Source organism: Protomyctophum bolini (assembly GCF_963924005.1).
Source record: "Protomyctophum bolini genome assembly, chromosome: 13".
NCBI classification, from domain to species: Eukaryota; Metazoa; Chordata; class Actinopteri; order Myctophiformes; family Myctophidae; genus Protomyctophum; species Protomyctophum bolini.
In genome coordinates this window covers 29,961,904-29,976,750 of record NC_137874.1, presented here as the reverse complement: position 1 = coordinate 29,976,750, position 14,847 = coordinate 29,961,904, and the positions used below count along the sequence as shown (strand labels likewise).

At 41.3% G+C, this 14,847-nt stretch overlaps 1 protein-coding gene across 1 annotated transcript in view; it reads right to left on the bottom strand.

Moving 5' to 3' along the window:
* The window catches only part of nrxn2a (neurexin 2a), a 108,248-nt gene continuing 93,401 nt past the window's right edge, over window positions 1-14,847 (bottom strand). The window contains exons 9-13 of the mRNA XM_080780676.1: window positions 9,420-9,591; window positions 7,020-7,109; window positions 3,607-3,935; window positions 2,287-2,365; window positions 1-1,213 (exon numbers count right to left, since the gene is read on the bottom strand). Coding sequence (XP_080636802.1) covers window positions 888-1,213; window positions 2,287-2,365; window positions 3,607-3,935; window positions 7,020-7,109; window positions 9,420-9,591 — 996 coding nt within the window. The 3' untranslated portion in view covers window positions 1-887. The remainder of the gene's footprint in view (window positions 1,214-2,286; window positions 2,366-3,606; window positions 3,936-7,019; window positions 7,110-9,419; window positions 9,592-14,847) is intronic.

Below are 14,847 nucleotides of genomic sequence, written 5' to 3'. Positions count from 1 at the left end.
TGGCATGAATGATGCTGAGATTATTCCTACATTGAACGGCATGGCACATTGACTGTGATATCTCACCGAAAAATTAAAAGAAAGATTTGTCATTCTCATCCATCCAAATATAAGTTTCATTGGCTAGAGTAACTCTGTATAATTTTATAGTCCATTTTAAATTCTGTGTTTTCCATTAAGAGTGCTATACTTCATGCGTCAAAAATATGGTTTATGACATTGTACCAGTAACATAAAGCCATAGCCATGGGTAATACGAGAGGACTGGACATTTGTAAACCTGCATGGCATAAAATGGAATTTGTAGGGACAACTATTCAAGTATGAATAACCAAGTAAATGGGGGCTATGGCCTTCTTTTAGTTGTAGTCAGAATTAGTGAATTGCTCTGTGCTTGTCTACCATAAATATTACACTATTCTACATCGAGCTTGTCCTGCCTTATATGATATTATCATAATGAGGACATGTAGAAGTGAGACAGATCTTTATGAGCAAAAACACTGACACAGAACTGTTCAGATGTTCTTACTCAGCATTTCTGTACTGGGACCATATCCATGCTATATACAAAACCAAAACGGGATATGCTTCTTCTGAACTGGTGCATAACGCAAAAAACAAAAATGGTATGCCAGCAAAGATTGGGTGAACTGAATTCAGACCAAGTTACACGTTTTAACCCAGGTGACATACTTCAGAAGAGCCTTTGACCACTTCTACCTGTAAAGGAGCAGAGCAATTAATACTCAAATCAAATGTAGCCGTCAAAACATCGCTCTTCCCTTTTGTTTTTCTTGTTTTAACCAGTGAGGTTTATCTTGAAGGTGGACCTGGTCAATAAGGGGCACCGAATGAAGAAATAATGACCTGTTAATTGCCTAGTCTCAGACGTAGTACTCCTTATCTTTGTTCTTCTTGCCCTTTGTGGCGGCCTTGGCTACAGCGGCCGTTGCCGTACCCGTCACCGCTTTGTCTTTGACCACCGCCCCGTTGCCCTCGGTGGGGGAGCCAGTGGCGAAGCCATTGCCCTGGTCCGCCTGGTACGAGCCTTCATCACGGTTGCGGTACTTGTACATGGCATATAGCAGGATGAGGATGCACAGCGCTGCCGCCGCCACAATGCCCACCACCATGCCCGTAGTGCTGCTTGACTCCCGGATCACCTCCACGGCACCCGGATGGGCCTTCTCGTCGGGGGTGGTCGGGTCGGCTGTGGGCACATGGGGAAAATTGGGGGGGTACGTTAGTCCTGGCGTGTTTCGGGAGGATGGGGGGGCAGCGGGAGGCAGAAGCACCTGGTCACGGGTGTTCATTTTGCCCGCTGGGATGTGGAGCTGGTCGGGGTTGGTTGTAGGGGTGTAAGGAGGTATGGGGCGGGGTTTCTGGACTCCACCCTCACCGGCGGCCGCGGCAGGGGGTGGAGGAAGGACTGTCCTGTCAGTGACCATGGGGGAGTTGTTGCTGTAAAAGTCCTCGTCGTCAGATTCCGTCATTTCCCCGGAGCCGAAGGCCGATACCTCCACAGGGTCACCGCAGTCTTCTTGGTCTGGAGGACAGGGAGGGTGGGGCGGGAGGATCAGGGACTCTTTGGTGGTCTCGAGGGGTGACAGGAGGGTGGGAGGAGGTGGAATAGCAGGGTAATGGGTGGCGATGGACGGAGGCTCAAGGGAGTCCACTGTTATTATGGGCAACACTAGTTCCCCTCCTGGAAAGGGAAAAAGAGAAGGTAGGGGAAGCCTACATTAGAGCAGAGTTAGGAAATTCTAGCTGGGACTAATGAGCAATTGTCTCTGCGAAAGCAGAGAGAAACAATGTACTCATTATCCAGAATATTCCTAAAACAATTAGGACAAGGACAAGTATTGCATTCTGTTCTGTGTCATGAGGTATGTTACCTGAAGGTTTTTGAAAGGAGTAAATATCTTTTATTCTCATGTCTCATGTGTATTCATTGATCACAGTGCACCTGCTCATGAGGTTAGCTGGATTTACCCAGTTGAAGGAAACATGCACTGACAAAAGTCATTATAACAGTAGGCCTACTATACATGGCAGAGATGCGTGTGTCTGTGAAAATCACTTGGTTTGAGAGAGAGAAAATTAGCACTCAAAAAGATCACTTGCTTCAGACGTTATTTCAAGGTTCAAGATTCTGTTAGTGTTACATCTTGTGTACATGTAAGTAAGAGTATACAATTTTTTATGTGCACACTGCATTTTAAACTGGTTTGTTAAGACCACTGGCAGAGAGCACTCCGACAGGTACAAAGCTGTCCAACTCACCTGTTCCTGGTTCACACTCTTCCAGGTCTTCATCGTCGCTAGGGCACTCGGCTGACGCTACTAAAATATCATCAGAGTTCTGGGGCTGGAGAGGAAATGACGGGACAATGTGTTACTGTTAATAATTTGTATCCATCAATCTACCATCTACCTACCTACTGTACCTACCCCCTACCTATTTTTGGTACCTATGTACCATGTATGTTCTATATAGATTGAATGACAGAAAACTGGAGTGAAATAGACAATGAGTATGAGAGGGGGGGGGGGGGGGGGGGTAGACACTAGGGACAATCTACAACTGGTAATCACAATCACACTAGGCTAGCGTTTCGTGGCTCTGGGTAGTAATTGTACATACAGGGCATATTTGCAAATTATATCGCAGATCTTCACCAGGAGGCATAAATTGCAATCACATGATTATATAAGGACTAAGATTGGTTTCCATGCACGTCACTCATCATGACAATAGTAATAGGCATCACCAAAACTACAATGGTGGCTACAATGGATGTTTTGGTTATACAAAGAAAGGAGCAGTGGCTGCTCCTTTCTCGAGGGACCTCTTTCTCGAGGACAACCAACTTTGTTGCATCAACAACTACAAAGCACACCTTCAAAGGGAATTGAATTACACAGTCTCTCTATTTCAATGAGATTGTAATAACAATAAAGAAGCCTTAGTAGAGAGCTCAATTCTAATAATTACTTTACTTTTGAAAAGCTTTGATTTTTAATAAGCAACTCTCATTTTTAAAGGTAAGGTAAGTCATGCATATGCCTAAAAGGCAGTCAGGAACAAATGGCAATATGCTGGAACTTGAATGTTCAATGATTTGTATCTGTGGCAGAATGAAGAATAATAGAAGACCCTTTATATCACCCCTGGTGTCTTAAAATAGTGGGATTCAATGAAACACTACACCTGTTCAGTTAATTACTCCCTTAATAAGAGAGGGTGGAACTAATTAGTGAAATCAGTGGTGCAGTTTTGATGTTGGGCTGAAACCCATTTACACTAATTAATACTAATTAGTGAAATCACCCAATGTACAGTAGTGTTGCACCGAAATAAAAACCTGGATGCACTCAACTCTTCATACTGTAGCTCATACCTTCAGCGTACTGTATGCACCAGTGCTGTACACAGAGGTCTAAGTAATCTGACTGTCAATCCAGCCCCCTCTGGTGTAATGTGTGCAACACCGTGAAAGTGAAATCGCCTGGTGTAGCATTGTGTCAGAGGGAAAACCCGAACAAGGCGTGCACACTCCATGACTTTGATGGCCACCGTCAGATTAATATACACCCTCTGACCTTTGAGATGCTCTCCCTCAGGCTGGGAGAGCGCTGACGTCGAGTGGTGGTGGTAGCCATGGTGGTGGTGGTCTCCATGATAGTGGTGGACATGTCAGAGGGGGCCAGCGGCGTAGCAGAGGTGGTGTCGGTGGTCAACACAGACAGAGAGTCTCCGACCAGGCGGAGGTTGCCCTCTGCCAGGACGCTGGGGTCGTTCTCGGCTGCTAGCTTCAGAACCTGCAGGCCATTGTAGTAGAGTCCAGATACCTGACCCTGGAAAGGACGTCCTTTGTCGCTACCACCGATCCTTATGGCCGCCTGACTGTTGAAGATGGTCAGCTGTCTCCCTATTGGTTGGGAGAGAGAGTGAGAAGGAAGGGGTGGGAAAATAGTGGAGGGGGATAGGGAGGGAGGTATGGAAAAAGATGGGAGGGAAAAAAGGGAGAGAAAGAAGGGAGGGGGAGAGAAACAAGGGGGAAGAAATAAGGAGGGAGAGAAAGAGAGGGAGAGCGGGAAGAGGGAGGGAGAGAAAGAAAGAGGGAGAGAGGGAAAGAAGGAAGAGAAAGAGGAGAGAGGGGTGATGGCGAAAGAGGGGGAAAATGGCAGAAATAAAGACAGAGGAGGAAAAGAGAATGAGAGAGCGATAAAGAGAGAGAGAGAGTGGGATAAATAATAACGGTATATTCTTCAACCCAGATGGGCCTCTGAGATTCTGTGTATGGCAAATTTAATTACTTTTTATTTAGTTTTTAGCTGACCTAATGGTTAATTTGAAAGACAAACTATTTATATCAGTGGTAACTGATGCATGTTTCCAACTTACGACTTTAGGTTACAGGTTACAATGACGGGCTAGCGCCTTACAGACATTATTTAGGTGCCTATTTGAGTGTTTATAATAGGACACGGTAGTGGTCTGGAGTTGACTGCAGACGTAGTAGAGTAGGACTCACGTATATGTGCTGGCTGGGGAGAAAGGACCAGCATGTAATACCTTTTTCTAATATGGCCCAGGAGACGGGTCCAGCCCTCAGGATGTTTTTTGCTACCTTCTGTCCACTATTATTTCCTACTTTCCTTCCTACTACAATTGCGTAAATAGTCATGACATTTAGCAGGGAGTATCCTGAAATAAAGAAAGTAGCTAAATATCTAGCCATATAATTCTATTTAGAAATATCATCCACAACATCCCCAAAATGGTAAAAAAATTAAAAAAAAAAAAATAGAATAACGACTGTCCGCTTGGAAGATTCTCAATAAAGAATGATTATTTTCCAGCACGTTATAGTGAATATCATTGCCAAAGTTCATAAGCTTCAATTTCCCAAGATGTCCTTTCAATCTTGAAAATTGCAGTAGGATATAGTGAAATTATACCTCGAATCAGAAAGAAATTAATTTTCAGTCACTACTTTCAGATGTGGTAAGCTAAGTTATCTAACAATAATGTCCATACAGTACATTTGAAGTGAAGAACATATCTTCAACAAATCTTCAGCCATCTGGTTGATACTGATCAGCATATTTCCCAGGTCAAAAATGATGTCAACTGTGAATGATTTGGAATAATAGTGTAGAAAGAAGACACTTTATTTTTCTTGAGGTAGATAATGAGCCTCAAATCAAACTCTTCGTGGTTTGAAAAAAATGTTGCAGGTAGAATTTATTTTGACATCAATCCAGAATGAAATTCTACGTTGACAGGATTTAGGAGATGACAAGACTTAGGAGGATCTCTTCCACCTTATCTGGAGAACTTGAGTATAGTACAGTAAATCGGTGGTTAAGTCGGTGAACATTCAAGCCATTAACAATAAACTGCTCACCACACAACCGATACGATCCATTTCAGCTGATTTAGGAGATTTTTTTAAAATATTTATATATATATATATATATATATATATATATATATATATATATATAAAATATAAATAAAAATGCTAATAATACTAGTACAAAATAAGTCTTAAGTGATTACAACAAGGAAAGGCCACATCACAAAATGATGGAATCCTGTAAAATCTCAGACGATATATCTAGTCTCATATCACAATATTGATATACGCCAACATACAAGTGAAGCAGTGATATTGACCCCCAAGTGCTGGAAAATAATCATTTTTGATGAGAATGTGTCAGTAATTGTTTTGTATTTTTGGAGATACATAAAAATAGAATGGCAGCAAGCAACAGAATATTATTTTGCAAATCTTCTCTATTTTCAGGATACTCCCTGCCAAATATCATACTTGATGGCTATTAGTCAATTGTAGTATTTACATAATTTCACCAGAAACAAAAAGGGTTTTCATATTGGGGAAACTTGTGATGGCAAAGGTTAAAAGAAAAAAAGCAGCAGGAAACATCCTGAGGGCTGGACCTGGCTTCCAGCCTATCGCACATTGTCTGTTCACATTATACAGTAGGTTAATATCATGTCTTTTAGCATTGTGGACACTTGAAATTACATAATTACTGCGCTTCAGACTGAAGCTTTGTCAATTCAAGAACTTGACTGACAACTTGGCCTTCTTAGGCGGGCACATTAAAATGATTCTAGATGGACTCGCCATTGTTTCTGTTCCCTGGCTGCAGCTACAGCAATCTGACTCCAGTGTTGTCAGCAGCTTTGCTGATAAGAAGTATTATATCATAGGTGGGGGATTGCAGTATTCAGCCTGTCTCACGAGAATACTTATTAGAATAGCTAATAGCTGCAAATAGGACAGCGATCTGCTGTAGCAGTCTGTCAGTGCCTGATCCCCTTCCCAGTCACTGTGAAACTATTCAACAACAACAAAGAAACATCTATTGGAACTGGAGATGGCTGTCCGGGTACAGGCAGCACAAGATATAAAATTTCAGGGAGGGGAACAGCTGAAGTTATAGCAATAAATAGCCTGATAGGGGTTGGGGTTAATATCGGCCATTGATTAATTGATTAATGAGGCCATGTTAGCATAGTTAAAATATACTGTGTATTAGTTTCATATATGGTAATAATGTTAGCCAGAATTTTTATATTTTTACATATTTTACCATAAATGAGCCACAGAAGAGGAATTGCAGCATCTAATTACATACATGTATTATTAAGAGGGTTGGATGGTTAGTCAGGGATTATATGTTTTAGTTAACAGGTTTAAAATATCTGAAAAGGTGCAGCCATTCCACAAGTGGTAAGGATGACAAGGGAGGGCTAACAAATTTCACTTTAATAGTATTTACCGCATTATTTCAGATTCTGTTGACATTTACATTAAATATGAGCTCCAAATTGATATAGTGAAATTTGGAGTATTATTTGGTTGACAGGATTTGGTCCTCGTCACCCTTGTCTCCTGGCACTGCACCTCTCATGGGGGACAGGTGTAAGGGTTTAGGAAATATTTAATGGATTAATTAATTAATTAATTATTTATTACCTTTATCGAGTAGCCATTCGTCAACTACTCGACCAAGTCTGTATGGAATTCTTTGCCTAGCAATAGCCAGTCGTTCATTATCATAGTGCCCTTCAGAAGAGTTTGGAGAGACAGGTTATAGGTTAAAAGTCTGGAAGTTGAAAGATCACAAGGTTAGAAACAGGATTATCAAGATTAACAGGTTTAACAAGTTGTACATTTTAACCCAGATCTGAGTTAAAAAGAAACTTGTGCTTTACTTAGTATCTAGTTAGAGGTATGCACTGTAACAGCAGTACACTAATTAGGATAATGTTTAGGCTATTTATAAAATTCTAGCCTAGTTAGTGGTGATTGGCTAGTTACGACGTCTTTTAGCAAAGCTGAAGTGTTCAGAAAACACATAAAGATGTATACAAAAATCAACTAATTGAAGAAAACAAGTAATAGATTATTACAATATAGATGATTACAGATTATTGTGATTTAGTCACACATGCATTAAAAATAGCAAGCAGTTCAAAACATTATATGAACAACCAGGAAGATTCATTGTTCTGGACAGTAACATACAGTACATATTTATGAAAACGATAATGTGATTTGATAGATACTGACATACATGGATGTCACTCACAAACAGGGGAACAAGGTGAGACAAACACAACCAAAGTCCAAAACAATTCAACCCCCCCCCCCCCCCTCCCTTCAGTCATACGTGTTTCATGTTGAGGTAATAGATGTGTATTATCCATTATAGTCCTGATATTCATATAATCTCTAAAGTTTAACACAATCTTTTCAACAATGTACCATAGTCTTGGTTTTGCCAGATGAAGCACTAAAGAGCAATGTTAATACCAATGTCTCTGAAAGAAGGAATGATATTTTTTACCAGCTGAGTCTATCATCGATGTGCAAGCTAGTGCTCTGGTCCTCTAGTCCAGTTGGCTTTCTCATTGGCTAAACCCTATTCTGGTCATATCATAATAGGCAAACATTCTTTGAAAATAGCCAATCTATAAGCTTACAATGCAATGCGTTAAGAAGCTTTTAGATATCGGCTATTTTTGGGAGAGATTTGGTGTGGAGGGGAAAAAGGAGGAACCAAGTGCAGACCCCAGTCAATGAAGTTTAGGGTTTAAGTGGATAAGAATAAATTAAGTAAGTGGATGAGGAATGAGTTGTGTCTGTGATTAGTCAACAGGTTTTCATTAACATTTGTGTATTTTTCGTGTCCATTATTGTCCATTTAGCCCTGTGTTGGTGTCGGCTAGTCTGCACCTTCGCATCGCACATGGCAATCATTTTGCTCTTATGCAATACCTGGAGTAGTTACTCATCCAGTGTATGATGTACGACCGACAGACAGACAGACAGACAGACAGACAGACAGACAGACAGACAGACAGACAGACAGACAGACAGACAGACAGACAGACAGACAGACAGACAGACAGACAGACAGACAGACAGACAGACAGACAGACTTTTTGGTCCCAAAGAAATTCCAGTTGGCACATTATCAATGTTGTTTTAATTTAATATGAATACACCGTAGAAAGCAATGATCAAATTTTTATAGTTGTCTATTTGAATTCACAAATAGAATAGAGACGGAAAAACCTAATGTTTTTTGTCCGCATGTATATTCCTCATTGAAAAAACTGGGTCAATGGAAGACTGTCTACAGGAAAAATACACAATGTCACAGCAAATGTTTTGCAACAAATAAATAAGAAAAGAAGAAATCAAAACATTTGCAGAGATACGCACGCACACAGCCACCCACCGACACACCCACCGACACACACCCACCGACACACACACACACACACACACACACACACACACACACACACACACACACACTCTCAGCTTAACTGCCACCTTTCCAAGGTGCTGATGTAACTCACTGTTGCAAATAAACATTAAATATCTTTTTCTATTCTTCATTTAAGATAATTATTTGTTGTTTTGTGTTGTACGTCCCTGTGGCTGCTTCATAAAGAGTTTGAAATATATCCGCTCATAAAACGTCTCGCATTAATATTGATCTGTATGTGGAAAACAAAGAGTGTTGACTTGCAATTTGTCAAAAGGCACATTTCCATTTCGATTATGACCTTCTTACAAGTACATTGCAAAACTATCCCCAAAGTTATGAGACTTGTGTGACGAGCAGACCTGGAAGTCCCTCTCACTATTCAAGGCTGTCACCCTAACTTCTCATTGTACATTTTCTCTCGCTCTCTCTCTCTCTCTCTCTCTCTCTCAGACTTGTCAAGGATGTTCTCTCTTTATGAGAAAGTTATTTTCTCTTCTCCCTGCTTTTTCAGAAACACACCTAGTATAGTACGCACGCACCCCAACATGACGTCATCTCTCTATCTAGAACATAGTTCTTCCCTATGATCTTACCTGGTGGATAGCGCTCTATGACTGGCTGGTTGTCCACCTGGAGAGTGGCGTTGCCACCACTGCGTGTGAAGCGCACAACGTGGTACTTGCCATCATTTACTATGACCGCAGGCTCATCGATGGTGATATCATCTGTTCCAACATTGAAGATAACACCAATCTTTCCTTGATCCTGCAGGTGAAAGAAAAGGGAAAAGAGACACAGAAAGCAAGAGTGAGTAAGATTAGAACAGTGAAGTGTGATCTGTATTAAAAGATATCCTCTTTCGGAAAAAAACATCAAACAAAAAAACCCCAAAAACATAGAATAAGATGAAAACAATTTGCACTTTATAAAGGCTAGAAGGTCCCATAAGTCCTGACGCTTCAACACTTGCTCCTAAATTCAGCTATTATGGTGTTTTCTTTCTTTCAATAAGAGAATCTAGCATTTGTTAACCCTCTCCAAAGAGCACTTGGTCTCAGTTGGATATAATTACGGACGGACGCAGCGCTACTACAGTATATCTCTTAAATGTATAAGATTACCTAGCATGTGTGTAACAGATTGGAGGGTTATTATTTATTTATACATATTACGCTATCTAAAAAAATCACATCTGTGTGAAGTGAGGGGCGCTCTTATCATCTCTTTCCGGCCAATCACAATTTGCGTCTTCACTTTTGTTTACACAAAACCTTAAAGCTGGATATTAGGTAACCTGACTCCGCCAGCTGGTGGCAGCAGTGAGTTCCTCCTCCTGCTCCCACATGGGCTCTTTCGGGCAGAGATGATGCGATATGCGGCCAGAGGCGGGATCAAACGTGAGACTGGTGACGTATTGTAGCTGTGCCACAGGGCAAATTTAAACATAACAGGACTACAACTCGAAATTATTAAGGAGATATTAGATTTTTGTCCCGCTGCTTCGGGTTAATCGTTTCTGCTCGAGAGAGACCAGATGCAGGCAGGAGGAGGGAACTTGTGTACTCAATACTGCCGCAATCTGGCGCAGTCAGGTTACATAGGAGGGCCCTCAAAACAATGTGCAGGCTCTGCTGTGTGAAAGATAAAGGTAAAGTTAAAGATAAAGTAAGAGAAGGTATAAAATCTAGATTTTATTGTGTAAAGCACGTTTGGTCAATCATGATTGTTTTAAATGTGCTATATAAATAAAGCTTGATTGGTTGCTGTTTCTTGGCTGCTGCAGGACTGGTGAGACAATGAAGTAGGGATGCACCGAATGGGAAATTCTTGTCCGAAACCAAATACCGAATAATAGAAACAGTTGGCCCAATATCCGAATATGACTACTATATATATATATATATATATATATATATATATATATACACACACACACACACACACACACACACACATACATATTATTTACCAGTTATTGTACCATTGCTGTCATAGCTGTACAAAAGGTAACCCCATTTTGGTTTTATGCATCCGTCAGTGCATCACACTTCTTGTGAGACACTAAGTCACTTCTTGTGTTGAAAGGTTATAGGCTCTCTCCTTCATTTGGGATTGTCCTCCCAGGGTGGCCAAATCTAACTCAGATTCCCTGATGTGGATGACTGTTGTTGACAGAGTCCTGCTGTTTCTGTCTGTCTTTCTCTCCTTTCTCTCCTCATTGACCGTCAACAATTATTTTAAAGGTCAAAGCTGCTTCACTAGCCAACCCTCTGGGTGGCAGAGAATCCCTTGTTTGTGTTTGTGTGTGGTGGTGCCCTTGCTCAAAAATCTGTAAAATGAGGCAAATTTGTAAATGGTTGAGAGAAAAAAGGTACTGTTCTACTTCTAAAATGTATTGCATTGACAAAAACCCTTCTTTTACATAATGCATATTATGTAAATTACTAAATTATATATAAAAAATCACACCCGTGTGAACTGAGTGGTGCAATTCCCCCCCCCCCCCCTCTCTCTATCATTAGCAGGCAACAGTGCATGCAGTACTATATCCCTCTCTCTGTTTTTGGCAAACAGCGCCCCTACTGGTACTCATTATACTGGTACTCATTAACGTCACATAGATAGGTGAACACAGAGTCACAGACACACAGACATTGCTTGCTGTTCCTTGGAGTGGTTGCACCACTCAAAAATATTTTTTAAATGCTGAACTTCAGATGAGGTGTGCTTACCATAAAGAAGTACTGTAATACCATGCATCTGATTCTGTATTCCTTTTTTTGTCATGAGAGCTATTTTGAGAGAGAACAGAGACATTTCTTTGCGTATGTAGAATACGTTAAAGATGAAGTGCCGTAATTTTTGTACTTTTTCTATTTGTGTCTATAGTTAACATTACTCTAATAGACCCCCAGGTGTGGTTATAATATTCAAATATGTCTTGCCTGTGTATTTTTGGTTTCTTCCTGAAAGCTGAAAGCCTTTGAGTCAAAAAGCCCAATCGAAATAACACAATTTTAATGACATCATAACCCTAACCCCCCCCCACATTATCATACAGCAACAGGTGTGGGTGAGGCTTAAATTCAGGTAGGTAGGAAAGAATAACGGAACTCCATCTTTAATAGTTTTCTGGTAATGTGTTACTGGTTATGTACAGTATCTTTCAGTGTCTTCCAAGGATGTTAACAATAGATGAACATATAGGTCCTAGCTTCATCATCATACTATATACATACATACTATAATTGTCTGAATGTGTGTCACTGTAACTGCCGTAGCTCCTCACTGCCTGCACCAATCGCTCCCACTTTTCACACAGGCATTGACCATAATAATTTAACAAATGATAAATTAATAATGAATTCATTAGTGAATAAAAAATGCAAAAACGCACCAGGGCGCAGTACCTCCTGCTGCCACAGGGCGCAGTACCCCCCGCAAGTATTTCACAACGGGTAAGGGCTAGTGGTAATAATTTACAAAACCGCTGAAAATAATTAGCTTCACGTTGTCATTATCTTGAAGTGGCAGAATGTGGGGGTGGAGATTAGATAAGAGGAGCTACAATGATATGAAGAAAGGTAATGAGATATGATCAAATGAGATGAGATGATATGAGATAAAATGAGATTAAACAGGATTAGAGAATGTGAGGTGAGGTACAGTACTGTAAGGTAATGAAAGATGAGGTACACTAACCTAAACTGATTAGGAGAAATTTTCAAGATGTTTATTGTCACCACTTAAGGATGTACAATACATGCATGTGAAAAACCTAGGTTGGGGGAACTCCATAAACAGTTAAAAACCCATATCAGCACACAAGGCCTTGCTTATTTCCACAGAAGTTGTTCGTTGTTTTTTTGTTATTTAAAAAAAATGCCTGGGGGAGGAAACTGCCATGTTGTGTAACCAGGTTGTTCATCATTCATAGCATTGAATTTACAGCGAGATTAGAAACTTAGATTACATCTAATTTCAGGCATTCAAATGATGCTTTTTATCCAGTGTTTACAGCAGCCTAGAAAGTGTCCAAAATGCCCAGACAACATTTGTGCAATCCTTGAACGATCACGTAAGAGTGAAGTGCCAGGATAAGTGTCTGACTAATGTCAGACAAGGGAAAATGTAAATGAACACAACAGGATGGTACCGACACGAGGACTGGATTCAGAAAGAATTACTTAAACCATGCAGACGAAAACACATCTCTGTTGCTGTGACAGTGGCATCTACTGGGCTGTGTAAACCTGGCCTCAGTGCCGCACTGTCATCCCGTTATCTCTGCCTCTAAAATCCCACTGCCCTTTCATTTAGGCTGACAGTAAAATGCATTTGGCAGGTGTTCGGTATTAAAAACAGTGGCACCGTTGATGCTCTTGGAGACCCGTGGTGTCTCATTAATCACTTTCTAGGCCACAGATGGCACCTTTTGACTTCTACGGAGGGAGATCTCTCTCTCTTCCAGCGTGCATGTGTAACTGCGGTGATGCTATACTACCGTCGCCATGCTCGGCTTCACTTCGCTCGCCGAAACACTCCCAGCGCACCACCTCTTAATTTGGCTTCTGGTTTCAATTCTGCTAGACTGGATTAGTCTGTTCAACATGTGAGGTCACAAGAGGGGCCATTTGAGGCATAATGACACTCCCAAACACAGTCTTTGGGAATATTGCAACGTTGCATTGCTTGAATTTCCCATGGCTCTCATGAAGGCCCTTAAAACTAGGCTCCAGACTTCCCAAAACAAACTGGTCAGGCTCCTACTTGGCCTCACCCCCCGAACCCACCTCACCCTTGCCCACTTTGACAGGCTGGAATGGCTTAGGGTCGACAACAGAGTACAGCATCTTGCAATGGGTCTGGTCCACAAGATTCGATACACCACCAAGATACCCATGTACCTGTCTAAATACGTCCTTAATGTTAACGAAAAAATGTGGAACACCCTACCAACAGTCATTATTAAGACTCCCTTGACTCGAATCCCTTGACTCCTTCAAAACCGCTCTCAAAGGGCACCTATCGGACTGCAATTCCAAACTGGCCCGCGTAAAATCTGAATCCCTCCCGCCGCCCACCCCCTTTTCCCCTCACTGTATATGTTTCTTTTCCCTTTTTACCTCCTTTATGATAAATTATTTTTCTGTTCTTTGACTACATAGAAGTGTCTATTTGTACGTCTCTAAATGTTTTGATGAATTGAGTACAAAGGAGTAGTGCGATCGGCAGAGCGCATCTGGGGAGGCTGAGGTCCTCGCACTCCAGGAACTGTACAAAAAGCCTTGTGTAGTCAAAGTCCAGCACATCATCAATGACAAGAACCACCCAAGTCACAAGCTGTTCAACCACCTACAACAACCACGGCCGGGAAAGGGGTCCTATTGCACTATCAATAGTACCACCAGATTCTGGAGCAGAACAGCAGAACAGGCGGTGTAGGCTGATCTCAGACCTATCGGTGGATTATACAAGGGACAAGTGACTTGGATTTGAGCTTTTCCGCCGTGTTTAGTTTTTGCTTCTTTTTTGCACCTTAACTAATGTTCATAAGTATATCATGCACAGAATACATCTGCTGCTATGTTCACTGCTGTGTATCTCAGGCACCATGTAATTATGTAGATATTTTGTTTAGTTTATCTTCTGTAAACCTGACAATACAGCTGATTCTGATTTGGTACAAATGTGCACTTTGCGCATAATGCATGAGCCACAGCTTGTACAATCAGGTGTGGGTGGCTCAAATCCAGTCCTTTTCTAGTGCAGATAATGCTTATTTGAATATTGTACAAAACAATTAACTACTGTCTCTCAACCAGCAAGCTGCTATAAAGGCAGACCATCCATTGTCACTGTTGATGCCTGAAGAGTTTTTAGGGGCGCTATCCCCTCCAACTCCTGGCTTTGTGTGTGCCCCTGTGTCATGTGGAAGCCAAGTCTATAGACTTATGTTTCCTTTAAGTACTGTATGCCCCCTGTGACGTCATGTGGCAGCCAAGTCTATGGACTTTTTAT